General features: G+C 43.0%; 1 protein-coding gene across 4 annotated transcripts in view; it reads right to left on the bottom strand.

Annotated features, from left to right (window-relative positions):
* Window positions 1–11,498: 11,498 nt before the first annotated feature.
* rasgef1ba (RasGEF domain family, member 1Ba) overlaps window positions 11,499–26,658 on the bottom strand; it is a 118,818-nt gene continuing 103,658 nt past the window's right edge. For 3 of the 4 annotated variants that reach the window (XM_072665056.1, XM_072665057.1, XM_072665058.1), the window contains 13 exons: window positions 25,827–26,009; window positions 25,534–25,656; window positions 25,239–25,376; window positions 21,633–21,845; window positions 21,347–21,421; window positions 20,428–20,523; window positions 20,082–20,184; window positions 18,236–18,315; window positions 16,881–16,976; window positions 14,939–15,034; window positions 14,541–14,664; window positions 13,961–14,033; window positions 11,499–12,274 (listed from right to left, as the gene is read on the bottom strand). In XM_072665056.1, the coding sequence (XP_072521157.1) occupies window positions 12,250–12,274; window positions 13,961–14,033; window positions 14,541–14,664; window positions 14,939–15,034; window positions 16,881–16,976; window positions 18,236–18,315; window positions 20,082–20,184; window positions 20,428–20,523; window positions 21,347–21,421; window positions 21,633–21,845; window positions 25,239–25,376; window positions 25,534–25,656; window positions 25,827–26,009 (1,425 nt within the window). In that variant the 3' untranslated portion in view covers window positions 11,499–12,249. Of the gene's footprint in view, window positions 12,275–13,960; window positions 14,034–14,540; window positions 14,665–14,938; window positions 15,035–16,880; window positions 16,977–18,235; window positions 18,316–20,081; window positions 20,185–20,427; window positions 20,524–21,346; window positions 21,422–21,632; window positions 21,846–25,238; window positions 25,377–25,533; window positions 25,657–25,826; window positions 26,010–26,146; window positions 26,220–26,658 lie in introns of those variants that run through there. The other variant, XM_072665059.1, reaches the window with a different exon arrangement.

Below are 26,658 nucleotides of genomic sequence, written 5' to 3'. Positions count from 1 at the left end.
TTTTAAAGGTGAGTCCTGCACCACAGCACACATCTGAACCCTGTCTAAAACAGCACTGTTTAGAATGGCTGGTTTAATGCCTGTTGCTTTTAATAATAGCCACTGCTCACCCCATCCCCTAACCCCACCCCCACCCTTTTTCATTATTCCTCCCCCAGCTACACAAATTCTTAGATTTCTGAGACTTCTTTACTCACTTTAGTCCCTGTTTGCTCTAGCTAGCTAACATTTACTTCACCTTGAGTTCACATCTCGTCTTTCCCAGCTGTAGTCTGTTGTACTTGCCGTTCTAGTCTTAGTTTCCCAACTACTCAAATCAATACTCTTGTTTTTATTTTCAGTTTCTCCTGTCTGCAGTTATTTTTTTTGGTGGTCGTAGTACAAGTACCTACCCCATAATATGTTTCATAATATGCCCCCTTTAAAATAGGTGGTTATGTGTATAATGTGTATAAACGGGCATTGAATAATATGGGAGATGAAATGGCAATATTGCATTTGCATTTAGAGAAAGACTCATCAATTTAAGGAGGAATTTTAAACCAATTTAAATGGTTTAGATGTAAACAAAGTCAGTGATTTGTGAAAATTTCCATTCTAGAGAAAATGACTGACATAGATCAGACATCTGAAGTGTTAAATACAACTAAAACCTTCGTAAAAGAAAAGCTTGAGGTCTAAACTGTACTTTTTTTTATTGGCAGCGCCAGGAGTTGGGTGTACATGTACACCAATCAGCAATAACATTAGCACCACTGACAGGTGAAATGAAAAATATTGATTATCTTTTTCAGCAGTGACATCTGTCAAAGGGTTGATCAATTTGGCAGCAAGTGAACAGTCTGAGCCCCTTTGACAAGGGCCAAATCATGATGGCTAGACAACTGGGTCAGAACATGTCTAAAACATCAAGCAGGTCTTGTACCAGTGGTCTGTACCAACCAAAAGTGGTCTCAGAAATTACAACCAGCAAACCGTGGACATGGACACCTTATTGATGTGATCCATGGAGGCCCCGTTTCACAACCTTCTCAAAAAAGATCTGATGTTAACGTCTTGGTGGCAGACACCACAAGACACCTATAGAGAGTCCATGCCTAGAATGGTCAGATGTGCTATGGCAGCACAAGGGGGACCTAGTCAATATTAGGCAGGTGGTGCTCACAGTATGGCTGATCGCTGTAAATCTTGTACCTGTGTAGATTCACTGGTTGTTTTGCCTAGTAAATAAAATGGCTATATTCACTGACATTGTTTCCCCAGTTTCTATCATCACCTCTGTAAAGAAATCTCAGTCAGTAAGATTCTCCACACCACTGAACATCAGGCAACTCTGATCTAACTCCGTTCACATCTCAGAAAGTGAATTAGGTAGAAACTGTTAAAGATTCAGAGGAATTCATGTTTATTATGATACTACCCAGTGCAGAGTGTGTACGATAAGAGTGCCGTACACAGTGGCCACGTTTAGACACAGTGACTGACTGGCTTGCATGACTTTTCCAACATTTTCCCCATTATACGCAACTAATAAGCATCAGAAATGACAGTACAAGAGTTGACATTTCAGGTCATCGTCGTGCTGTTTTGTTTTTTTATCCATTTCTGATTTGGCATTTGCACCACTACACACTGCAGTTCTGTTTGATGGCAAAGGTTAGAGGATGCTTTTATCTGTCTATTAATGAATCATCCTCCAAATGTGAAACAGAGAGTGCTACAGAGAGAGAGAGAGAGAGAGAGAGAGAGAGAGAGAGAGAGAGAGAGAGAGATTTAAATGAGATCAGGGGGCCCAAAATGATTTAGTCTAGTAATCAATTATTCAGAAGCGCCACTGGTATTGAATGGCTCCAGCTCTCCATGTGTTCACAGTGCTGCTCATGGTGATGTAATTCATTTTGGGCTTTTACTGGAGGAACAGAATAGGGATGGACAAATCGATACTCAAGTCCTGCAACTTCCGATCTTGATGTTTTATTTTGAAAATCGATCTTCATCTTAGAAATACAGTGTTACCGTGAAGTGTTTTTTTTCTAAGCAGTCCTCTGAATATACTTTTTTGGGATGAAACTGAATATGTAAAAAAAGAAATCTAGTACCACACTAGGGGTGGGCAATGTGGTAAAAAATGTCATATCACGATATTTAAAGACATTTTCATTTAATTTATTGCAAATTAAATAAAAAATATCACCAGTAGCTGTTGATTTTTCCCCCCACTCCATCCAATTAAACAAGTCTAATTATGTATGATAATATGTGCATAATATCTCCAGAACCTCCATTCTAAAATACAGATTTTTGATTTCAGCTTTTATTCTTTGTCACTGTAGAAATGGTATTACAAGAACACTTGACAAATCAGTGACCTTTCTCTTACTCCAGCGGCTGCGTCTCATTCAGCAAGTCCATGAGAAAAACAAGAAAAGGCAGACCTGGAAAGGAAGCTTCATTCAGCTGTTTGGATGCAGCCCATGTCACACCACCAGGCATCCACACAAACAATGCTGGACTGGACCTTTTGCACAGGGCAACTCCCACTCTGAGGCTGAAATGCTCAAGGCCCACAGTGTTTACTATAATGGACTTCTGACTCCTGAAGAGAATGACGCCAACACACTATTACACCATAGAAACTCCACAGCTCACTCCCAGTGACCGAACACACACACAAACACACACAGTATGTCTGTTGTTGGAGGTGCACTGGAGTTGGACTAGCAAGAGGATTTAACGTCTATCAACGTCTGTTTGCAAAAAGAAAAGCGTTTACAGAACGTTTCCTGCATTAACATCCATTGTGACGCATGTGCCTCATGACGTGCATGTAAGCGTACACATTATTACGCAATAAAAATAAGTTTTGCAGATCGTGTAACAAGCCTACAAGGTTGTTTATGTTTATTTTTACTATCAAACTTTGGCACGATGTTGAAGTCGAAGCCCAGTGCCGCAGACTTAGTCCTAATCCTTACCCACAGTTTGCTACTCGCGATCAAATATTCATATTACAACTGTACATTATTCATGCCTGTCTGATAATAAATGGACTGTTTGAGCTAAATAGTGGCCAGTTCCTGCAGGCTGGCTCGATATAACAACCACGAGGTGGTTCAGTCCTGTAGTAAAACGAACGATGCACCTGTTTTGTGAGTCCTGTCTGAGCTGAACGCACAAATATCCTCCTGTAAAGCTGCAGATTTCATCACTTCTCCCAACGAAGACAGGCGGCCACACTCACCTCTGCGCGTTCACGAGCGGCCACGGAGTGTCATCTGAAAGCCAGGAGAGAAAATCGAGAGTCCGCGTGATGTTGCTTTTGAATGAAGCGCATCAGCCAGTCACACACACACACACACACACACACACACACACACACACACACACACACACACACACACACACACACACGCCAGTTCCCATCACACTCCTCAACTACTGACCTGCCTGCATGCTGCCACTGGAGCCGAGCCAGAAGGGAGTTTTTTTTTTTTTTCCATTGATGATGATGATGATGATGATGCTGCTGAGAACTATAAGTAGGCATCATCTATTTGACGTTCAGGCTAGCAGAGTAAAAATTCACATCTTTTACAATTAAAGTTTCCTAAGATTTATTAAACCTGGTCCTGATGATGCTGACGTTGATTATTATAATCATAACTGAGGTGGTGATAGTAGTGATGTTGCATAATTAATGCATTGCGTTTTCGTGCATTCTATTATTTATATAGTGTGCACTGAAGCACTTTATGGGAAGAATTTTATTGTCTTCCTGTATTCACTCACACACTCACACACTCACAGCAGTTAAAGAACAGTATAGACTAGACAAGGGAACCAGGAAGTTTGGTCCTCGGGTTTCACGTTGGCCCTACATATGGATGCCCACTAAGTAATAGGACCAAGAGGGGTTAAACAGGGGCCTCATCTGGGATGTACTGTGTATATGGGGCCTAGATGGGACCCATTTCCATTTGAGAGTAAGGTGGGCTTCAACAATGGGACCCATTCCTGGGTTCCAATAAAACAGATGTATAAACCCACTTATAGCCCATGCCCACCTGGAACCCACCCAGCCCATGTTCCACCTATGTGAGCCCCACATGGGCATGTTGGCTGGGCATACGTAACAGTGAACAACTTAATCAACATGAGACACATTGTGGGGCTCTAAGGCAGCACTGCAATCCAGGGGTCGCTGGTTTGAATCCTGGGTCTGCTGCTTGTCATCAGCAGCTGGAGTCTGAGAGAGCACAACTAGTCTTGCTCTCTTAGGGGTGGGTTGATTGCACTTCCTCCCCACGTAGCTAGTGTGCTTGTCGTTTTGGAGCACACTGACTGACCCTTTATTCGTCCTTTATTGCTACTCTGAGGGGGGGGGGGGGGGGGGGGGCAGCAGCGCCTCTTCAAGCTGGTTAAGCTGCTTAAACAACTTAGCTCCTGATCAGCATAGGGCATTTCATTTGAGTTGGGTGGTTTAGCTGTCTACCCAGCTCAAGCTAGTCAGTATAACCAGCCTGGCCAAGCTTGCTGATCAGCATTACCAGCATGACCAAATCTGACCACGCAGACCCACCAGAATGACCAGCTTGAACAAACTAATTAACCAGTACGGCCAGCTTGATGACCAGTCTGATTACTATCTTGGACAAATTGAATTCAAAATGAAGACACACTGCTCAAGGGCAGAGCCAGCTGGCTTACCAGCACTGGGTATGCTTTCTTCTGGATGCCCAGCGTTCCAACCACTTTCACCAACAAACACCAGCTATCAGCAAAAGCAGCTCATGAGGATTTGACAACGTAAATATTACTAGTAAATATTTTGCTGACAAAAATATTATTATATTAATTGTCTAATTATTGAAAACTGTGCTGTTTTTTGTTTTGATTGGACTATAATTTTTCATATACAATAAAAGACTCAAGCTTTGGAGGATTCTTTACCCCTGGTCTAAAGATTATGATGAAATCACACACACACACACTCACACTGTGCTCACACTGTGGAAAATTCTTTACCCGTGTTCCATCAAGACCTTATGTAAGCACTAATACGTTCGATACATAGGAGGCCGTTTATGGACACAATCACTTTGGAGGCTTTTCGCAGGCTAAGGCACATTACCGCACTAAGCTCAAATCCTCTAGACTGAAATCTGTCTGGAGACACATTTACTGTCAGTTTCCGCTCTGCTGAGTTGTCTGTCCAGACCGGAGACTTTTAAAGGAATGCTGAGAATGAGCATCTTTGCTATTTGCAAGTCATCCACGGTAGGAATTGAGCTCCAAAGTTGTTTGGATTGATCCATATGCATTTAAGCTGGATGGTTGCCAGTTTGTTACATCAGAAAGGGCAGATGCTTCTGGCTATGGAAATATCCCATAATTCAGCCCATGCATCCCATACTTTACAGCATACACACAGGACAGTCCTTCTAACGAGTGCATTCGGCTACTTTAAGTTGCACCCATTGCTGATACAGATGTGCAAACGCACACACACTGCTTGTGTATCTAGCCTAGGTAGAGAAGCAATGCCAATAGAATAGGACTCTGGAGCATATAAACACAAACCTCTTGGCACCATGTCTAATGGCAGGCATGAAGTAAAGGGGTGTAAAGACCTCCAGCACTGAGCTGTGGAGCAGTATAACTGTGCTCTCTGGAGTGATGATTGGTGCTCCATCCAGTACTTTGGGGGGGTGAAGTTAGGGAGTTGAGGATGAGGTGGGGTGGTGATCACTCAACATTCGCTGCATGCAATCCAATCCCCACAGTGATGCTCCAAAATCTACTGTACAGAAGAGACAGTTACTCCAACAAAAGCAGTATACACTTTTTTGAATACTTTTGATTTTGGAAGAAACAGTGAAAGAGCAGGTGTCTCAATACATTTGTTCATATATTGTATTAGAAAGCCATCTTTCCCAAGCAATGCTTTGCTAACTTTTGAGGTTAAATTACACTTCACTGAGGTTCATACACACCAAGTGTAGCAGAGGAAAGTGTTAAACCCTTTCTTCCCCCAAATGCCCGGCCACAAGAGGATCTAATCAATACATGTAATAATTAATATTTAATTCACAGCAAGTTTCTACGTTAGTCCTTAGAGCTCTTGAAAACAAAAACAAACAAAGAAAAAAATCTCACTTGAGTTACAGCTAAAAGTTACCAGTAGATGGAGACATAGACTATCAGGTCTTCAGTGAGATGCTAGCCTATCATGTCTTCCTACTGTTGGTTTAGACATTGCAGTGAAATGCAGAATTTCAGTCAAGCGTGAGGTCGCAGTTATGCCATTTATACTAAATAAAGTAAAGCATGTGAACCTTTAACAGCTGGTTAAAGGTTCCAGAAAAGGCCATTAAGGAGTCCAGATACTGTATTTAGTGGCATAATTGATCCGGAGAATCAATTCTGAACAGCCTTGAAAATAAAACCCTAACTTTAAGGTCTCAATGACCTTCTGTTGTTCTACAAAAATCCACAAATTTAAAAAATGTCTATCTGCAGAGCTTCAGAGCTGCACACTCAGACCTCCACTCTCAGAATTTAACGTCACAGGCAACGATAGGCGGCACCTGCGCACAAGCAGAAGCCCAAACTGACCTGGATAATACTTTTAGTAAACAGCTCAGGTTTTCTTTGTGTGTGTTTAAGTACTACTGCCAGCGGTCACACATCATACAGGGCTGTGAACATACTGTATAATACTTTCCCCTACACACCAGGGAAGCTTTTCCACTACAGATTGTGGAGCATTGCTCTGCAGATGTGATTGCATTCAGTCTCAAGAACAAAAATGAAGTTGAGGATGTTTAGTTTTGAATCACAAACAGCAGTCCAGCGATGTTCCAATGGTATTGCATGGAGCTCCACCACTTCCACTTCCTTTATCATAAAATTTGGACACAACGTACCAAACAACTGACAGATTCTATGGCTTTAGCTATAGCTTTTCTAAATGACTACTGACAACTGACCTCATTTGGACATTGACATCAAACCAAAGCTAAAAGAGTCCAAAGCTAAGCTAGAATGTGACAAATTGTGTGATTGCGGCTGACTGTTCTCAATAGTTCTGACAGTGATGTTCAGATGTTGGGCCTATTAAAGCTGCAGTTCAAACAGCTGAATGAATGAATGATGAATCAGCCAAAACCCAAAGTGTAAAGTCTCTTCTTTCGGCCAATTTCATGGTCCTTCTCTTAGCAGAGAGCTCCACTGGACGTCATTAGCCTCATCCACCAGCCTGCATTTCCTATGGTGGCTGGAAGGCCGATTAATCTTATGTCTGTCAGTGAGTCGTCTCCTGGCCATCAGCACCAGTGGTTAGTGTCCACTCTGGTAATTGTCCCAGCTCTATTGGTGGTCTGACTGCTCCCTGGTGACTGTGGTGGCGCCCATCCTGTCACCACCAGTGCATGGGGCTCTGTATTCACATCTGGGGTTGCAGCAAGGATGAGGTTTCACCGAAATTGGACAGTTGGATTTCTTCGAAATGTTGGAGGTCAGCATAGGGGTGGAATGAGGTCCAGTCAGCAATTTTGAGGAGAACTGACCTGGAGTGTACCCCAGGTGAACTGAATTTCCACCAATTGTCCTGCGCAGACGACCTGAAAGTGATTAGGGTTAAACCGTTCTTTTACAGTTTCGCAAAGTCAGCAGCACTGAATCTTTTGAAATGAACTGAAATGGATAAATAATGGATCCTACTCTTAACGAGCATCAAATGAAACCGTAATCATTAAGATCAGACATTGAGCTCATGTGGAACAGTAGATAAATGGGCTGGTCTTCTGTTGTCACTCAAAGACACCAAGCCATTGTCTACCTTATAGCATTGTTCCAACATAGACAATGTCCAGGTAAGTGTAGTAATGTGTTGTAAGGGTCTTGTAGTGTAGCCGCACTACAGTCTCGTCCAGAATGAACAGGAACCCCCTCCAGCCGATAAACCTCTGGCTCAGTACAGAGACACGAATGGCCTCACGTTCAGATACTCAGGATATCTGACATCTCTCAGTTACTGTGAGCAACGGTAGGTGCTTTATTTTGTCACTATTGCAAGCAGCAATATTTCATAGCATATTTAACCCCTTAAACCCTTTACATTCTGTATGAAACACCATCATAACTTACATCAATTTAATAGGACCTAAAATAGAATCCTGTGGCACTCCAGAAAATCTGTTAAACTCACCCTGGTAGGGTTAACCTAAGGTTTAAGGGGTTCATAGATACAGTGCAGGCATATACACGGTACAGCTGAACAGTATGCATGCATGATAATTGATAAGTATAATGAGTATAAAACAATGTTACAGTATTAAAAGTAGCTGTGCAATTTTCCCCTGTAATTATCAAAGCACTTTGGATTAACCACAAGCATTAAAACGAGACTTTGTTGGAGGCCTGGCCAATTTTCATAAGTGTATGAGCATGAAGCGTGGGGCAGTGGTGGCTCAGCGGTTAGAGCGCCGGGATATCGGTAACAGGGTTGTGGGTTCGATTCCCGGGCTCAGCAAGCTGCCACTGTTGGGCCCTTGAGCAAGGCCTTTTACCCTCTCTGCTCCCCGGGCGCTGGAGTTGGCTGCCCACCGCTCTGGGTGTGTGTGTGTGTGTGTGTGTGTGTGTGTTCACTACCAGATGGGTTAAATGCGGAGGACACATTTCGCTGTACAGTGTACACTGTACAGTGACAAATATGTCCACCTTTACCTTTATGAAGAGAGATTTCAATGCGTCCAACAGTTGCGAAGTCACTCCAAGAGCCTAAAGACAGACGTGTGTTTTGAAGATATCCTTTTTTAAAATCCACTCTCAAGAACAGCTGATAGGCTTCTCCTACAGTGTTTATAAGGTGCACCACAGACAGCTAATCATGCTGTGATTAAATGTCTTAAATACATTTAAGGACATTTCTATCATTAAAATCATCAAATTTAACTACTCAAGACTTTCTACAGCTGCTGTAGATAAAATCACACGGATTAAGCAACTGGACTGGCAACCGCAGCCGTTCTGAAGGAGTGAAGGAGAGCACTAACTAGCTAACTAGCCAACTGGCTAGCTACCCAGTCACTAAACATGGCACTGAGGAAAGTTAGCAAGGTCAATAACAAGACTTCCTTCCTTCAATTATATGAAGTGAAAATTAGGACATTTTTACGAAAAAATTATATGAAGATTATATGAAGTGCAATGTGCCACTTGTGTGTGTGTGTGTGTGTGGGGGGGGGGGTGATTTGCACGGCCTTTTGACCTCTAAACATGGTATGTATTACGACATCCAAAGAGTTCCCATCTGGTCTCTCAGTTAGTCTCATCTGATCAGAATTTGTTATCGCAGTATTTCACAGGCTTAATTGTTACATGTTTTTGAACTGAGCTTCAGCATGCTTTTTCCTTCAGCAATGGAGTGTGCATACAGGCCATGGCAGTTGAGCGCATACCTGAAACAATCGTACCTGCTGATTCCAGGCCTTTCTGTAGCTCCCCACAGGTGGTCATTGGCTCTTGGGCAACTCTTCTGATGATTCTTTTCACTTCTCTGTCTGAAATCTTGCGGATTATATCCCCAGCAGTGCTCACTGGAACCTTCAGTAGTTTAGAAGTTCTGCTGTAACCAATGTCAGCAGCATGTTTTACAACAATAAGGTTGTGAAGGTCTTAGGAGAGCTCACTGCTTTTACCCATCATGAGATGTTTCTTTAGGCCACCAGTTGAAGCAGCTGATGTTAATTTGCAAGAAGTGGCAGACTTGCTTTCTAATTACTGACAGATTTCAGCTGCTGTCATGACTTTCCATGGCTTTTTGCACCTCTCTTTTTTCATGTATTCAAGATTGTTTTTCCTGGGTCATTTCTTATTATTTAACATGACTTGATTTATAGACATGGTTTGATTTCTTTGCATGTGTTATTTGGATGGGTTGTTACCAACATCTAGTGAGAATTCCATGTCAATAGCACATTTTATATATATATATATGTATAAAAATATAAAATATGTAAAATTAGATTAAATCAAATTGTGGCTAAATTGTAACTAATGTCATATAAATCAACATTCTTTCCAGTTCTGCTTGACTATATATTTATATATTTTATTTACAATTAACATGATCCTAATGAACTCATTTACATAGCATTAATGCAAAATATGAGCATATATATTTTAGTTGATTCAGCTTTTTTTTTTAAATAGCATTTGAGATATATATGTAATACATAAAGGCGCTCATGGCTAGCAACTAAAACAATAACAGAACTAGGATATATATATATATATATATATATATATATATATATATATATATATATATATATATATACATACATATATACATACACACTGGTTCATTTGGATTATCAGGGTCTGGACTTTCTGATCACTACAAACACAACAATCGGAATAAATTGCAAAACCATTTTCAGTGTAATAAGATTTTTCAGTGCTGTTTGATGATTCACTGTCAATTAATTACACTCAAAAAGGCAAATTTATGTAAGTGTTCTTTTATTGAATCTTTTTTTTCCCGTTCTATACCACAGCTATTTCAGAGGCTCTCTAATCCATCAGAACAGTCAAAATACATACCAATGTACACAGGGGAGAGAAAAACACTTGGTATTTACACAGTAAACCACAATAACCTCTGTGGAAAATTTAGTGTGAGCAAAAGAAATAGCAGGGCAAACTAGACATCAGTCAATCTTCTTTGTTAACTTCATATTGTGCGCTAGTGCCCTGAAAACTAGTCTCATACAAAGTTTTATAAATATAAAATATTGGTTTAGGGCAATATCTGGTAACTATAAAATGTTATGTACCTAGTACAAATAATATACAACAACATGTAACAAGATTTTTATACATCACCAAATAATTAAAAGAAAATGACAACAGAGAATTTTAGGGAGGAACATGAAACATTGTAAAGACAATAATAATAATAACAATAATAATAATAATAATAATACTAGCTGAATCTTGACTTCTAGAGATGGAAAACCTTCATGTATTTGCGCACCATGCCATTGTCCACCTAAACTATTGTCCGCCTCAGTTGTGTATTCTTTTATTAGCCACCAGGGGGCAACGTAACATTGTTGTAGACATTGTAACATTGTAACATTGTTGTTGGCAGGACTTCATTCCAGCCAAGCAGAAGCCCATTTGATCAGTTTTTTGAAGACTGACTAGTGGAATCAGGTGTGCTGCTGGTTGTTTAGAATGAAAGCCTGCAGCCACTGCGGCCCTTTGCGGATAAGATTGAACACCCCTGGCCTGGGTGGACAGTGAAAAGATGAACATGATAGCAATGTGTTCCAGTGGCCTTCCTACTGTATCTACTTCACAGAGTGGGAAATGGTATTTCTAAATATAACACTGCTTACAAGGAATGTAGCACCTTCAACGATCCATACGATACGAACATGGTAAGAGCTTTGAAGGTAAGGACAACAGACAAAAGGTAAAAACGAATGTTTCAGGGTAGCACGATCAAAAATGACATCTTTATTCCCAGATGCACCCAGTGCATCCAGCACACCTTGACGAGATTCCCTCGTCCACTCGGCGGTCACTCACACATGTAAGAGAAACACATTACATACATCTCATATGTATAAAAAAAAAACGATAGCAACAAACACAGGCAAAATAAATCTGTACTTAAATTAATGCAGTATATACTTTCTCAATGTACAGTACTGGTAGCCAGTACGCAATGCTGGTTTTAATATGTGTCTTCATTTAGTTTTTTTTTATCCATTCGCATCGAGCTAGCCAACCAGCAGCCAACCCGTGCTGTTTGTCAAAAGGAGAAAACTGGAGAAAACAGGGTTTGCAAAAAAAAAAAAAAAAGCTCTAAAAGCGTCCGGATCCCTCTCGAGGAATCATAAGACTAATGCAGCTGTGGAGCATCAACAACCCTGCATTGTTCCTCTCCCACCATCAAAACAAGTCTTGTTTTAAGGTAAATAAAGGGTACAAAGTCTTTACAAAGATGAAAAAGCTGTTCTGAAATATCCAGTAGGAGGTGCAGAAGACCATTGTCTTGTATAAAAGTACTCCTCTCTCAGACACTCAAGAAGAGGAAACAATCGGTTCCAGCGAAGCAGGGATTGTCGTTTCCCTTCAAAAACAGGGATACTTCTCACTTTCCGAGGTGACAAAAGGGGGTCATAGCTGGCTTTCCAGAAGCTTCACTTCACTAACTTGGTATCGCTAAAGGAACTACGTCCTGTTCAGCAAAGAAGACCTGCAAGACAGAGCACAAACAGCTTGTTACAATCAAAAAACCCTGGTAGATACCAGCAAACATCACAGTGAGCATGAAGAAGTGAGCGTTCATTCCAACTAAGGTCTACATTTCAATGAACTAAAACTGCTATGATCTGTCAAAACAATTAAGTGACTCCTCATTGTCTGTAATATGTTAGATGTTCTGTTTGATGCATCACTAGACTCAGGCGACCCAAGCCACAATGAAACAGCTCTACATGCCATGTTTTTTTTTGTACCTCCTCCAGTACTGCTATTATCATGGCGTACGTAACATGCAGCTGCACCCATTAACTCAAAACTTGACTGATTGCCCATTTATAACCAGTGGACAAGACAAGACAAGCACATTCGGACACAGATGGAATTCGACCTCCGCCTTTAACCCATCCGTGCAGTGAACACACACACACATACACACTAGTGAGCAAACGTTGTTGGGTCATACATTGAGGTTTACCAATGGTTCAATAGTTCAAATTGTTTTCTCACAATTTTTGGAGGATGATTTCATCTGCCCACAAGATGATGCAATATGCTGCATCGCTCATAAAGCGATGAGTAGGTTGAGGTGTGAGGATATTCTAGTGATGTCATTTAAAACTTCAGATTTAAGCACCATTATCTTGTGGAATGTGTGGAGAAGAATGATCCAAATCCTACTGATGTATAGCAAGCAATTCACATAAAATACTGTCAGACCATCTTAGTTTTGTGTATTTCCATTTGATTGGTCGGTGTGTAGCAGTGATCTTTAAATAGGCAGCATTTCAGAGAAAAGTGTGAACCTGGATAATACAGTGATTCTGATTTCAACACGTTAGCCGATCTGCTGTTTCTAGGCTCGGGTCTGCAGCGGTCACTAGAGAGTTAATTTCCTCCCGCTGAAGCATTGACAGTCACGCTCCGGCCCAGGCTGGAGCACGTTCTGCTGATCCACACAGAACGTGGTGATGTGACAGATCCTGTCGCAGTGGGGAAAACGCCTCTCTCCATCAGCCCACACTAGCTCTCTCTCTGGGCTGGGCGGCTGTCAGGAAACGTGACAAAGTGGACAGCCAAGTGGCCTTGGCCTTTGCCAGACTCACAAAGAGGGGCTGTGTTTAGTCATCTATTGCCAACATTAACAACAGCCATGGTCTGCCTTTTAAACATGGTGGTGGTATGATGTCCACTTGAAAGGCTATCTGCTACTTTCATAAATTAGGATTTTATGTTAAAGTATCTGTCCCAACTTTACAGAGTTTATCTATCCTAGGAACATGAGGTTAAACTGAGGGTCCAGTGAAATCAATTTCACTGTCACCATTTAATACATTTCCACTGTATTTTGTACATCCATCCTAGAAACATTAGGGCAAACTGTGTTAAACCCACTAAGCTTATTAAAAACGTTCCCGCATTTGTGTTCTGGCATGCCATCAGTCCCTACATCAGCAAATCTTTTAGCCAGCTGAGAAACAAAAATCCAAAAAGCGGCCTTTTGCTCCTGCTCACCAGCACATACAGACACACACACACAGACATACATACAAAAAAAAACAAAACACAACATAATCACAGACACAAGCCTGACCTAGATACCACACAAAAGCTGTCAATCACAAGCATTTGTACAGCTGTGACAAATGCTCAGCACGAACACACACTCACTCACACACACCTGAGAGATTTCCATCTGTCCTTCTCCATGTTGTTCTCTGGTCCTTCGCTCTCGTAGGATGCCAGATACAGAGCTGTCGGGAGATAAGAGAGAGAAGGATGTGTGATGGTGCTTTCACTCACGCCCTTGTTTTGTTCTTGACTCATTTCTGTCTCGGCTTTCTCACGTCAGGGAATTCTTCGCACTTGAGGTAATCCGGGAACACTGCACACTGGTGTTTTACTGCACTCGTGTTCTCATGTTGCACAACTGCTATCAGGTTAGTGTCAAGAGAATAGATGTAAAGCAGCCTGAGGGCTGTTTGTGTGAGTGTGTATCTGTGATCTGCAGACAGACACTAAACAGGTTGGTGAGTGATCAGAGTTCTTAGACTGGTCTACTGCCAGCAGGTGAAATGTGTTGCCCTTGAGTCGCGCTGGTCAGATAGGTCTAGATGTGCCTAATTAGGTGCAGTGTTGTCCCAGTGTTGTGTTTACCGAGTCATAACTTTGAGGCTATGTACTGTGGGCACTTTTCTTGTGCGCTTACGGCACCAGGTAACATTGGTAGCACTTTTCAATGACTTAGTAAATGGGCTTACCATCCTCACTGAAGATAGGGGCAGTCAGGAGGTACTGCAGAATCTTGCGGTCCCTCTCAAAGGGGCACTCCACCTTTTTCCAGGTCATGAACTCGCTCACCTGCTTGGCCAGCTCCCAGAATTTCTGCAGAGCAAAAAAAGTCCAAAGACAAACCGCAAAATTAGAGGACAGTTCCTTTTTCTCTCTGGTTCCGTATTCTGCAGACACTCAATCTCAAAGCTCAGTCTTTTGAAAGCTTTGAGAAAGTTCCTCCTATATGTGCACATCACCGTTGCTATGCAAAGTCATTGTTTTTAACCACTGTTAAAAACAGCAATGATAAAGTGCGTAAAACGGATAAGAGTTGTTTCCATTTGTGATGTTAAATAAAAGGGAAGTGGGGGAAAAAAAGGGGTACCTCGAAATTGACATGTCCATTCGGAAGCTGGTTGGCGCATCCTTCATTGAGGAAGTAGATGTCCTTTATTAAGAGACTGAAGAATGGAATGACAATCTGAAAGAGAAAAAGAGAAGCTAGGTGAGTGAGTGATGTCCTATACATAACACAACACAACAGACATAAAACGGAACTTGGAGAAAACGGTAAAGTAAATTGTAAACTTAAAAAAAATCATTCATCATGAAATGCTGACAATGCTAATGACATCTTCTGCTTTCCAAGTAAAAAAAGAAGTTGTGAAGTTGCGTTCTTATGACAACAATGATTTGCAACTGCACAAAGGCAAGCAAAGCATCTACGTTCTCTGCTGTCAAACTAACCTTGAGGCTCATATGGGGTTGCCTAATGTACAGGTGAGAATTACATGCTGACTTCATTAACTTCTGAAGCACTGCCACATGAAAGCACAACAGGACCTACCACATTAGCAAGCAATTATAGTGAGTGATGGGTGGAGGCCGTCACTCTGTACGTGAGACAAAGAGCTCAGCTGTCACGCAACTCCTGAGCTAAGCTCTACGGCGGCGCAAAATGCAAAACAACGTGCTTCCTAAATATACACTCTGACGCCTTTACATACGGAAAAGAACAAAAATAACCTCCGCCCTCCTGCGTAAAAAAGTGCCATGCTTACAAATATACACACACTGGGTGTGAAAAAGATCCACATTTCAATGAAACAACTGCTTTGTGTAAAAATACCAAGCGCTCAAGGCAAATCAGAGAAACTGAAAGAGCTTCAATAGGCTCGATTTGAGTTGTTTACAGTGGAAATCCTGGTCCTGGGACACGAAAACAGACAGATTTATTTTTGTTCTTGTACGTCCCTAGAGTGACAGTGCTAACCGAAACCAAAACAGACTTAATTTGGTGAAAACAAAGTTCCAGAGTAGTCACTACTGCAAGGAGGAGGGGGGAAAAAACTAAACGAAAAAAAAAAAAAACCTAGACCACATTGGGAGAACTCTGTCAACAAACGCCCCCACACCCATTGAATAGGGCAAGAGAGTTGAACATTCCAGAGTTGCTTGGGAACATTCCGTCTCAAGGCCCAAAAAGCCAGTGGAAGTGGACGTCTTCCCAGAGCATCCTCGTCTGAGGTTTGAGTCTTCTCTTGGAGAGTAAAGAGAAAAAAAAAAGGTCCACAACCAAAAGGTCATGTCAACTTCACGGAACAGCGTATTCCCCGCAAGCACGTCTGCTATGTTGAGTGGTCTTACTGGAGGCTAGATAACTGGGGCCAGTCCGGTGCGTGCTGGCCTGGGTCACTCGCGGGTAGTAGACGTAGGAACATTCTGGGAGTTTGGCCCAAAGCCATGTTTCTCCAAAAGAGAACAGAACGTATTTTGCGGAGGAAGCAGCACGTCCCCTCTGACGTCTCACCCACTACAGCCTGACCCATTTAAGGCTCGGCCCGTCCGCCCTCAGCCTCAGAAGCCTCATTATGTAACTTTCTTGACCAAAGCTGACTGCAGACGCCTGTTTGGTGAAAACACTGCGAGTTCACGATGGCATCGATAAGCACGAGGCCATGCAGGGGCAGCATTTTGGACTTCTCGCCGTGTCCGTCAGAGCCCCCGCCAGAGCTGTCGTTTTCCAGCTGGTTGAAAGAGCAGACGAGTGATATGATCGTCCTCCGTGTCGCTGGTATCAGCTCTTATCACTTGAGAAGCAATCCTGTTTACTGGCTGGACGCTCCACAGGGTCCAGTTGTGCGTCAAGCAGTTCAAAATATGTTGTCAGGAACGCTCTCAAAACAAGGGTAAATGATGTGCATGGTTACGTAAATCATTGCGGTTTGTGCGCTGATGCCCAGTAGAACAAAAGCCAAATAAGAAAGGCTTAAAGAAACGGGAAAAACCTGCACAGTGAGTACACTCTAGACTTAGAGCGGACATACCTTCTCTCTGCTGCTGTGAGCAGTAATAGACCTCTGAGTGGCCCCACGTAGCGCTGTTCTGTAGTTGTAGAAGTTGCTGGAAGGGTCCATCTGATGCTGAAGAGAGAGAAGGAGAGAACATAAACTTTAAAGCAAAGTAATCCGAGGGACCATCTCATGAACCTGCTCCAGCTGATGTCCCAGCAATGTCCCCCCATCGAAAAAGCTTAGGTTACACTCTCAAGCTATGATTTAACCAAAGGCAAAGCGAGTCACCACTGTCACAATGCAGTCAGGGACTTTCTTGCATGGGAACCACGTAAGCTGATCCTTCTTCTCTATATCAGGGCGCCTGTCCTCAGGACAAGGCATTTCGAATCACCTTCGTCAGACATCAATCTGACACACCCTGCTGTAACACCAGATAGACCGTGTAATTGGGTACAGGACCAGGCCAAGACCTCCATAAAGCTATAGGAGCCACCTCAATGCGAAACAATAAAAAGAAATTCGTCAAACTTCCTCTGAAGATTTGTGGGCAACACCTGCAGCTTTGACTCGCAAGGTTTCGACAGGGAAGACGAGGGGCCGCCCAAACCCTTTAATCTCAGAGCCCTTAGATCTCGGAGTGTGTGGAGAAAGGGGGAGAAGCTTTTGTACTGTCTACTGTCTACACAACACAAGGCTGCAACTCCTTCAAAACTTGCAATGGAAAGAGTATTTTCACATCAAAATGTCCTAAGCCCCGAAGACTTGAAGAAAAAAAAAAGAAGGGGGGGTGGCAGTTGTTGGGGGTAAAGGTTTACTTTTCACTAGGCAATTATCCACCTCACTGCCTTTGCCAGCCTAAAGACTAAGCAAAAACCTAGATAATACCATTTGTAGACTGTAAATACACAGTGTCTGGGAGGAATCAAGTGAAAAGTCTTAAATGACTTTTATGACCTTTTAGGACTTCAAGCATTGCCTGGCTGTTTCATAAACATTTGTCAAGCCCACTCAAAGGCTGGATTACTGTGTTTCACAATGATAATGGCATAGGAGCGGTAATTCTAGCCCACGAAAGGTTTAATTGGAATGAATGGGTCTCCATATTGTCGGGGGCTGAGCAACTGTGCGTGCATGAGTCACTAAAATAATGGCCATCTAACAGGCTACTTGCACAGCATCAGTTAGTTCCATGGGTTTCAAGCACTGTTGCGCCACATCTTCAATGGTTTGCCATTGTTGTGCTTCTATTATTTCCCACTCATGTTATCCCAACTCCTCTAATGACTCACATCCACCCACCAGCACTACTGAATGAAACATAAATAAGAAAAGTGGTTGTTCAACAAAAATAAAGACATGTTAAAGCTAATGAAAAACATGCATACCTCCAGAATATCAAACTTGGCCGTTTTGACTTTGCCCCAAGTCTTCTTTAGCCGCGACACTGGACTCATGTTCATGCCAGCTGTAAAGAACATACAAACACAGGTCAGCAGAGGACAACACCCAACTCCCATTTACTGCTACAGCTGCAGTTTCTCAGGCTGTAGGCCCACCAGTCTTTGGGAACAATAGCATTAGTGGGCGCATCACTTCTCTCTAACAGTATAGTTTGCATATGACATTGTGGCTCGCTACAGCAAAGCGATGAGGTCACTGCACTGTTCGGGGTATCTGATCAAACTCCCTTTGCAGCACTGATCCCTTTAGTGATGACCAAAACAAGAACCATTCAGTGGCCTTTTTTATCTGATGGTGAGCGACTGTGGGTGTGGAGAATCTACTGTTTGTAGATTATCTCATGGCTGTCATGACAGGGGTGTTTAGGTTTCTGTTAAAGGTGTGGGGACATATTTCATTATAGATTAAACTTTATTTTGGGTCGTTTTAGGGTGAATCTGAGCAAAAGGGGTGGGGCAACTAAAGAATAATGAGGTTGGAAATACAGGACTTTCAAAACAGTGTCTTTATAAAAGACAAAAAAGGTTTTTAACTTAATGTCTGATAATGGAATAATCTTGTATTACATAAAAAGCATCTCCCTTTTTTCAAGTAACACAAGATACAAAATAAATGAAATTTGAAAAGAACTGAGTTAGGTTCAGTTATATGCTGTCTATTTAGAATAGCAATGCTGTCCTTTTATCATAGACAAAGGCAGCTAAACCATCGTAAGCAAAAGCTGATACCATCTACAAACACATCAGAAGGCTGTACAAAGGAAAGCCATTTCAATGCTGACAGGTGTTAGGCTCAGATGTCTTTCGAGACACCCCTATCTTTGACAATAGTGTGAATGATGCTCTAGCCTGGGACACGTGCTCATTCGTGCCCCATTCACCCAGCACAATCTCCCAGCCGCCAAACAAACATGGCCCAGCAGCACTCAGCCTTTCCCATGACTTGTTTGTTCTCCTGTGGCAACTTTAATATCTGCCCTGCATCTCCAGGGAGAGAGGGCTTGTGTAAGAGCCCCGGCCTGCCGGGCTTTAGCCTCCAGGGAATGACCAGGGAAGGGACAGCTGGTTCCAACCCCCCACCCCCTCCCCACCCCTCCACTCCACTCATCCCACCCCTCTCAACCCTCTGTCCTCCCTCTCTTACTACCTCTCTCAAGCTCTCCCTCATTTATCGAACTGGTCAGTTCTGACCATCTGCCTGCGGGCGGCGGCTCCCTTGCACCGGTGCAGCTGCTGCCTCCCCTGCCTGTCCACCATACGCCCCCACCGCCTGACGCATGGGACTGGGCTTCAAGAGCCGCCTGGCACATGAGGAACTAATAACAGAACGCTGCACTGTGCCTGTACTCGGGGTGGATGTTAAAAGTAACAACCCATTAAGAGAAGTCTTAATAATCAGTAAAAGCTCTTATTTACTATTATGACTACAATGAAACTAACATGTACCTTATGTAGGTGTGTAAGTGTGCTCCTCTCACATACACATACAAACAATTAGGTATGGACCTGTATTACTTGAATGATACCAAATTTAGTTTCATCTTCCAAAACAGATTACTGTTAACAAAGCATGCCGCTAAACCATTTCATCTGCAACCGTTTGGCATTCGAGTCTTTGTTGAAGGTGGCAGAGCGTGGATTAGAAAAGTACACACAATCTCGCTGAACAGCAATTTGCATTCTTCACAGTGATTCGTGGGCAACAAAAGGTTTTCTCCTGGTAGAGGAAAAGCTGAAGCGGATTGCTGAGAGCAAAATGAAAGCAACTCACAAATGATGGCCATGAGAGAGTTGAAGTTGCCAATGTTGAAGCACTCTCTGGCCACATCGATGAAAAACTCGATGACTCTGGCTCGATGCTTTTTCTTCACCGGCTGCAAGAAGAAGAAACAACAATAAGGTTAAAAATACAAAAAATATCAACAGAAGATTTTCTGATTGCTAATTACAAGACATTAGACAGTCATTCCCTCTGGCCTGGCAAAAACGGCAGTAAATGTGTAGCTGCTCTGACGCTTCTGCACTTTGTAAGTACTCCTTATTTTGACAGGTTTAATGGCATAATCGCACTGGTAATTGAAGGGGAGAGGCTTTCTGTCGTAATAACAGGAACTCACCATGCAGATCTCAGTGGCTACCAGGTAGCTGAGTCTGTTGAACCACTCCACATATGCCTCCAGGTTGCTGGCTTTCTTGCGATCACTAAAACAGTTCTGTAGAGAGAAATTTGACAGCTTTTCAACACAGCTTTAAATGCCTCTGGTGCCTCTGGTACTGTAGGCCAATGTATTCCCTCCAGCCTTGTCATTCAATCGAAAACTAATTTTCTCTAGTAAAGCAATTATAGTCATTTAAGTCATTGTGATTCTATACAATTCGAATGACCTCTGCCTCAACAGAGATAAAAAAGAAAGAAAAAGAATATACATTAAACACAAGAACACTTAATGCCTCGGCCAGTGAGAAAATCCCTCCAGTCTGTGGGTAGTGACCATTGTCTATTCATGCAGATTTTCTGTCTAAAAGCTCAAGTCTCCCTCTCATTCCTTGCATTCCTCTGGAGTGACCATACACCCCCCAACAAAGGCCAGTCTGGCCTGATCTCTCTTTTTGATAGACAACCACATGGAGGCATGCCTGAGGACGAGGACTTCAGAGAGACCGCTACATAGACAAAAGAACAAACATGCCAACACGCCATGCCACAGGGCTGTTGCTTAGCAGCCAGACGCCACTGAACATTCATGGACAACGTGGTGGGCCTGAGTGAAATCTACTTCTAATGGGCGTTTTGGTGCTAAGGCAGAGACATAAAAGATGTCGTTTTAAAGAGATCCACTGGTTGTGAAGGATGCTGGGACTGGAATGTCTGAGGTTCACTGTGTGAAAAAGGTGACACCGCTTTGACCCCAGCCAAACATAAATATTGTTCTTATTGATTTGTCTGGCTTCTCTATTTGCTGTTCTCAGAGACTCTGATGGAAGCACAACATAAATTCTCATATTTTAACCAGTGTTGGTTCTTTTGAAGGTTACCTTTTCATTGTCAAGAGGGTCTTTCTGAATAAACGCCTGGACAAATTCCTCAGGTCCTATGTAACTCAGTCGCTCCTGAAAAATAAACAGGAAAAAAAAAGATGTTAACTATCCTGTACGCATCATCAGTTAAAATGTTTCCAATGGTCACCTTGAAACCATCACAGTCAGTCTAACAAAATCAATAAGCCCACCAAACCACAATGAAGTCAATATTTCAAACATGACTGCTAGGATTGGACGGAGTAACGTAGGGTACTGTGTGAACTGTGGAATGTCCTCTCACCAGCTCTATGTGTGTGAGTTGCTGGGCCAGGGTGAAAGGGTCACTACAAATGGTTAGGATGTCCCTCTGGATGGACTGAGGTTTGGTTTTCAAAATCGTTAGCCTGTCCGTCACTGTGGAGTTGATCTTCGCCAGGGCTTCTTCGTACTGACTAACTGCGGTGAGCTTACGGATCAGGGCTTGCGTCATCTGCTGCACTGTTTTCCGATAGAGCTATGGAAAAACAGAAACGGAAGAAGGAAAGAAATAAAGAAATAAATAAAGAGAAAGACATTAGCGCTTAGCTTGCACTGGGATTTACAACCTAGTTAGATTTCTGAGGAGGTCACTACAGAGTAATGATTAACTGGAGAAAATACTCTTGTGGATGTGGCCTGCTGAGATAAGAAGGATGAGGAAAAGCATCCATATATTCTTCCGACAAACATGTGATGATAGAACACAATTGCTGATGGCAAGCAGAAATGGTATCTCGCACAGTGAAGAAGGAGGCGTAAAATGTGAGTCGATTTACTTGATTGGTCAGCATTGCTGATCAAGTTCTGCTGACAGAGTCCAAAATGGGTTCTGGAGTGGGTTACATAAAGAGTTCCTGTAGTGTTATGAAAGAGCAGCGCTCTCTCTATGAATGTCCCCTCAAAGACCTACTAATAGATCCCTTGGTCCAGCAGGCCACCCACTTCTGCTCATAACTCTGTCCACCAGTTCATGTTATCTAATAACAAGAGCCTGACATGGTACAGGACAGCAATTGCATAACAGCAGGGAGAGCATTGGGTCTGCCCTATTTCTCAACACTGACTACAGTAAAAAAAGAAAAAAGAGGTACGGAAAGGGGCCCCTTGAATATCCACATCCTGTCTATCTGTCCTGGCTGCCAGGTTTAGATTGCCTATAGCAGGTTCTGTAAACATGCTCTCTGAACTGGTTTCACTTGGTTCTGAATCAGCTTATTCAGCAAGGTCCATTTGTTAAGACTGACGAGCCAAGGGCTGTTATGTGGGAATTTTATTCTTGGAATTTAGGACCAAGATCACAACCGCAGCCTGGAGTTTGTTCTTCTAACATTTCTAGTGATGGATGTGAATAGTTGTCTGGACTCTTTTCATCTCTCTTTATTGTATGCTATGGACAGGCACATGGGAAATTGAAAGGTAGCCCATCAATCAATCCTGTGACGAGCTCGTAATGACATAGGAGATTGTACAGTGACTCCGTGACCCAGCAGCCCAGGAGTAATACTAAATTGCCCTGTCCCACTGGAACTTGTACTGTTTAGATCCTCAGGAGGCCTTCATAATAATGTAATATTTATGTAACCTGTGCTCTTTACAGTTCCTTCTGCACGGACGAGGCCAACGTGCAAGAGATCAAAGAGGTTTTCAATTGTTGGCTCTTTGCAGGCCACCATATGGAGAAGCTTCTGCCCCCACCACAAATAGGGGATGGAGTGTGTAATTTTAGAAACAATTCATGGTGATAACTGGCTGACATTTTAAAGCAGCAGGGAGCCTCCTTGCTTGTTTGTTGCAGAAAGAAAGCCTCTTCTGTCCCGTCTCCGCACTATAACCCTGGCATGGATGTACGTGACAGCCGGTCTCGTGGTAGCACCTCAGTTTGAGCTCTGAGCTCAGCCCTCACTGGCACATGCATCACACCCAGCAAAAGGCCCTCTAGAACTTTCTCTGCCCTGGAGTAAACATGGCCTGTGCAAAATGCGACCAAATGTGCACTGAACCCACCGGTCAGGCCTAGATCACAGAGCTTGGTTGCTCTGGCTTCTGCCTTCCCTATATAGTTCACCACATCCATAATGATAGTCTTAGCAGACTGAAGGCCTGAAGACCATACTGCGGTCTGGAGGCAGATGTTACAGTGCCTATTCTAGGCTCGCCAGCCAAAAGCCGGTTGCACTGCCATGTAGTGTTAAATTTTTGGTTACTGCTGGCCGCCTACATACAGCGCAGAGGCTGTAATTGCAAAGTGCATCAAGAGTGCCCTTGTTCTGCTGGACTGCTAGCCCTGAAGAGTACATTAGAAACGCTCCATGTTGACCTGAAGATGACTAGCTCTAAGTACAGTCATTGTCTATTATGCGCATCTGGCTGCAGTGAACTGCCGGTCAAGTCGAGAGCCAGCAACCTGCTGTAAAAAGAAGCTAATGCTATTTAGCTCAGGACAAACAGAGTTCACAGAGGAGAAAATACCAGACAGTACACAGTAATAGACAGTACAGGCATATCATTGATGTATGGTGTGAATGAACGCATTCTTCAAGCTAACAGACAGTACCATGTCTGCACAGTCCCAGATATAGATCTTCCAGCCAGACATGACTTACAGTGCAGTGCAGAGATTACACTTATCTTGCATATGCCACGAACAGAAGTAAAGGTTAAAAAGTAGTTCGACTGGAACATTGATTGGTAGCAGGTGCAGCTTTGCGAAAGCCTAAACCATTCATTTGAGCTGAACAACGAGGGTTGTTTTTGTGTATCTGCTCAATCCATTAAATAACCAGTGCTCGTCACTAGCCCTCATTCTCCTAATTGAGCAAGAGAAAGCGTATAAGCTAAAGCACCTAAAGTCATTGATCCTCTAGGTCAAGAAGAAACAGATCAATTATCACACATCTACACATTAGACTAGTCAAAGGAGACTAAAAGATTTTCTTCCTTTTTGCTTCTAGAAGCTTCATTCACTCTGAACTGATAGATGCGTGTCCTTCGTCTTCAACTGTCCGCCCTAACTAGCCCCCTGCTGCCAGTCGTTAAGCTACTGCTCTGAACCTGCATGAGCCCTCTGCAGTAGGCTTTGCTAAATCAATTTTTTATTCAATCTGCACAAAATCAAGCACTGCTCAGCTAAGAGGAAGAAGGGGAGGGAGATGGTCCAGCTGGTACATTCAACTTAAGAACACAGCGCTGGCAGTTTTAACCCAGCTGTGTGGAACTGACTGCCCCAGCTAAGGCAGTCGAGAGGGCACTGGCCTAAAAGAGGGAGAATAAACCCATGACACTAAGATAGGAAGAGAATCCCGATCACTTAATGAAATGAAACAGCGCTACTCAGGGTAGTTTAGTGCCTGTCTAGCGTAATTTATGTGGAGTTTAAAGACAGCAAAAAGCACAAGGAATGGGCAAAAAAAAACTCATCAATGATGACATGTTGACCCTTTTTCTTTTCCTCTGTGAAAAAAAAAAATCTTCCCCTTTTGGGAAAATAAACGCTAAGCCAGTGACATTCGAGTCAGCGCTAATAGAACTATTTAAATGCAGCCTGTGGAAGAGCACCAGGGGAGACAAAAGCCGCTGAACAATAGAGCTTTCTTCTCCCTCCTCTTGTCAGACTCGACAAACTGCTTTGGGACCGGAGGAATCGCTCCCCCATCCCCCAAGAAACTGACTCTTGCTTCAGACAGAGCTTGTGGCTTTTTGAGAGACTTTCTATTTTTCAATCTTAGATGTCGGTCATAGAAAATAAGGTACAAAGAGACACCATGGTATTGACACTTTACAGTAAGATAAAATAAAATCTCTTCCTGCTTCTGTATTGTGCTCATATCCTTAATCAGATAAACAGCATATTCCAAGAAGAAAAACTCACCTCATCCCCGGTGCTCAGCCGATGCGTGAGCTCCTTCAGACTCCTCATCATCCTCTCATCCCGGAAGTCATAAGGAAATGTCTCTGTCCACTCTGTCAACAACTGCAAGATCTTGGGGGCAATTTTCCTGATTCTCACCTAAAGGTTAAATACATCCAATTATGGACAGTCCTCAGTATTGCAGTATTTTAGAACAGAGGTTCTTTCAAGTGGCTCGAACTCATCATTATGTGCTAGCCCTTGTGATCATCTTTACTAGCAGCAGCGTAATAACAGGTCCTGAGCCGACTGTTACCTTGTCTGCCTGAGGGTCGCTGAGTCTCTGATGGTCCACACACAAGTGGCACACTTTGGACATGAGCTCATAGGGGTGGATGAAGAGACGGGAACTGAGCAAGAACGTGAAGATGTACGTCCTCTGTTGATTGAAAGGAAAGGGGAATTAATTAAGCAGTGATTTAAACGACCTCTTACTTGGCCACAGTATGTTAATTGAAGCTAATGCATGGAAATATGATTAAGCTTGATGGACTACGCAGAGTATTTTTGCAGTCTCTAAGAAAAAGATCAAGAGAAATTTGTCCTCACATCAGGGTAGTAGGCCACAGAGGGGACTAAGTGCTGAATGAGGGCCTCCAGAGACCCTGACACGAGGTTGTTGTCATGGTAATACAGGCCCCCATAGTCCTCCTCTTTTGTCTGGTATAGGTTCTTGTTGAAGCTACTGGATCCAAACATCCCTGGAAATGGTGGCGTTTGAGGCATCTTGTCCTGTTGAACGACAAAAAGGATAAAATGGAATGAGTTCAGAGGAACCCCGAAAGCTTCCCATGAATCAAAGTGCAGCGCCACATGGGGCGTTTCGCTAACGCCAGTCCTTCTTCCTGATATGTGAAGATTTTGTTTACCTTTGTGTAAAACACAAGGTCCCTGAAATCATTATGGGAAGTTGAGTGGAAAATTACTCTTCTTCGCGGGGCTACCCGTGGGGATATCCTGGCGATTAATCTTGATGTGCAAACACATTCCTTGATTGCGCCTGCTACACGTTTCACTTAATCTCCACTCTATAGCCATGTCAGCCATGAGGGCGCTGCACATGATCCCAAACACAAACCCACACTTTCTAATCCATGGTTTTACCACAACCGGGCCGGATGCACCGCTGGCATAACATGCTTTATGGTGGCTTAAGAACAAAATAAGCTTTGCCATGCTCTAGGCTCACGTGGCAACCCAACACAGAGCACCCATTTACTGTAGCTTCACAAACAAAACGTGTTGACCTATGCGAATCGGTGCTTCTGAAAAGAGCGATTCTTTGCGAAAAACATGAAAACGTGTCTTTGCACAGCAGCTGAGTCCTGTGAGGAGGTCAGTGCTAGCCAGGGGTGATAAGAAACCAAGTTCTCTTTTCCCA

This window comes from Salminus brasiliensis, chromosome 20 (assembly GCF_030463535.1).
Source record: "Salminus brasiliensis chromosome 20, fSalBra1.hap2, whole genome shotgun sequence".
Classification (NCBI taxonomy): Eukaryota; Metazoa; Chordata; class Actinopteri; order Characiformes; family Bryconidae; genus Salminus; species Salminus brasiliensis.
This window is presented reverse-complemented; position numbering and strand designations above follow the sequence as displayed.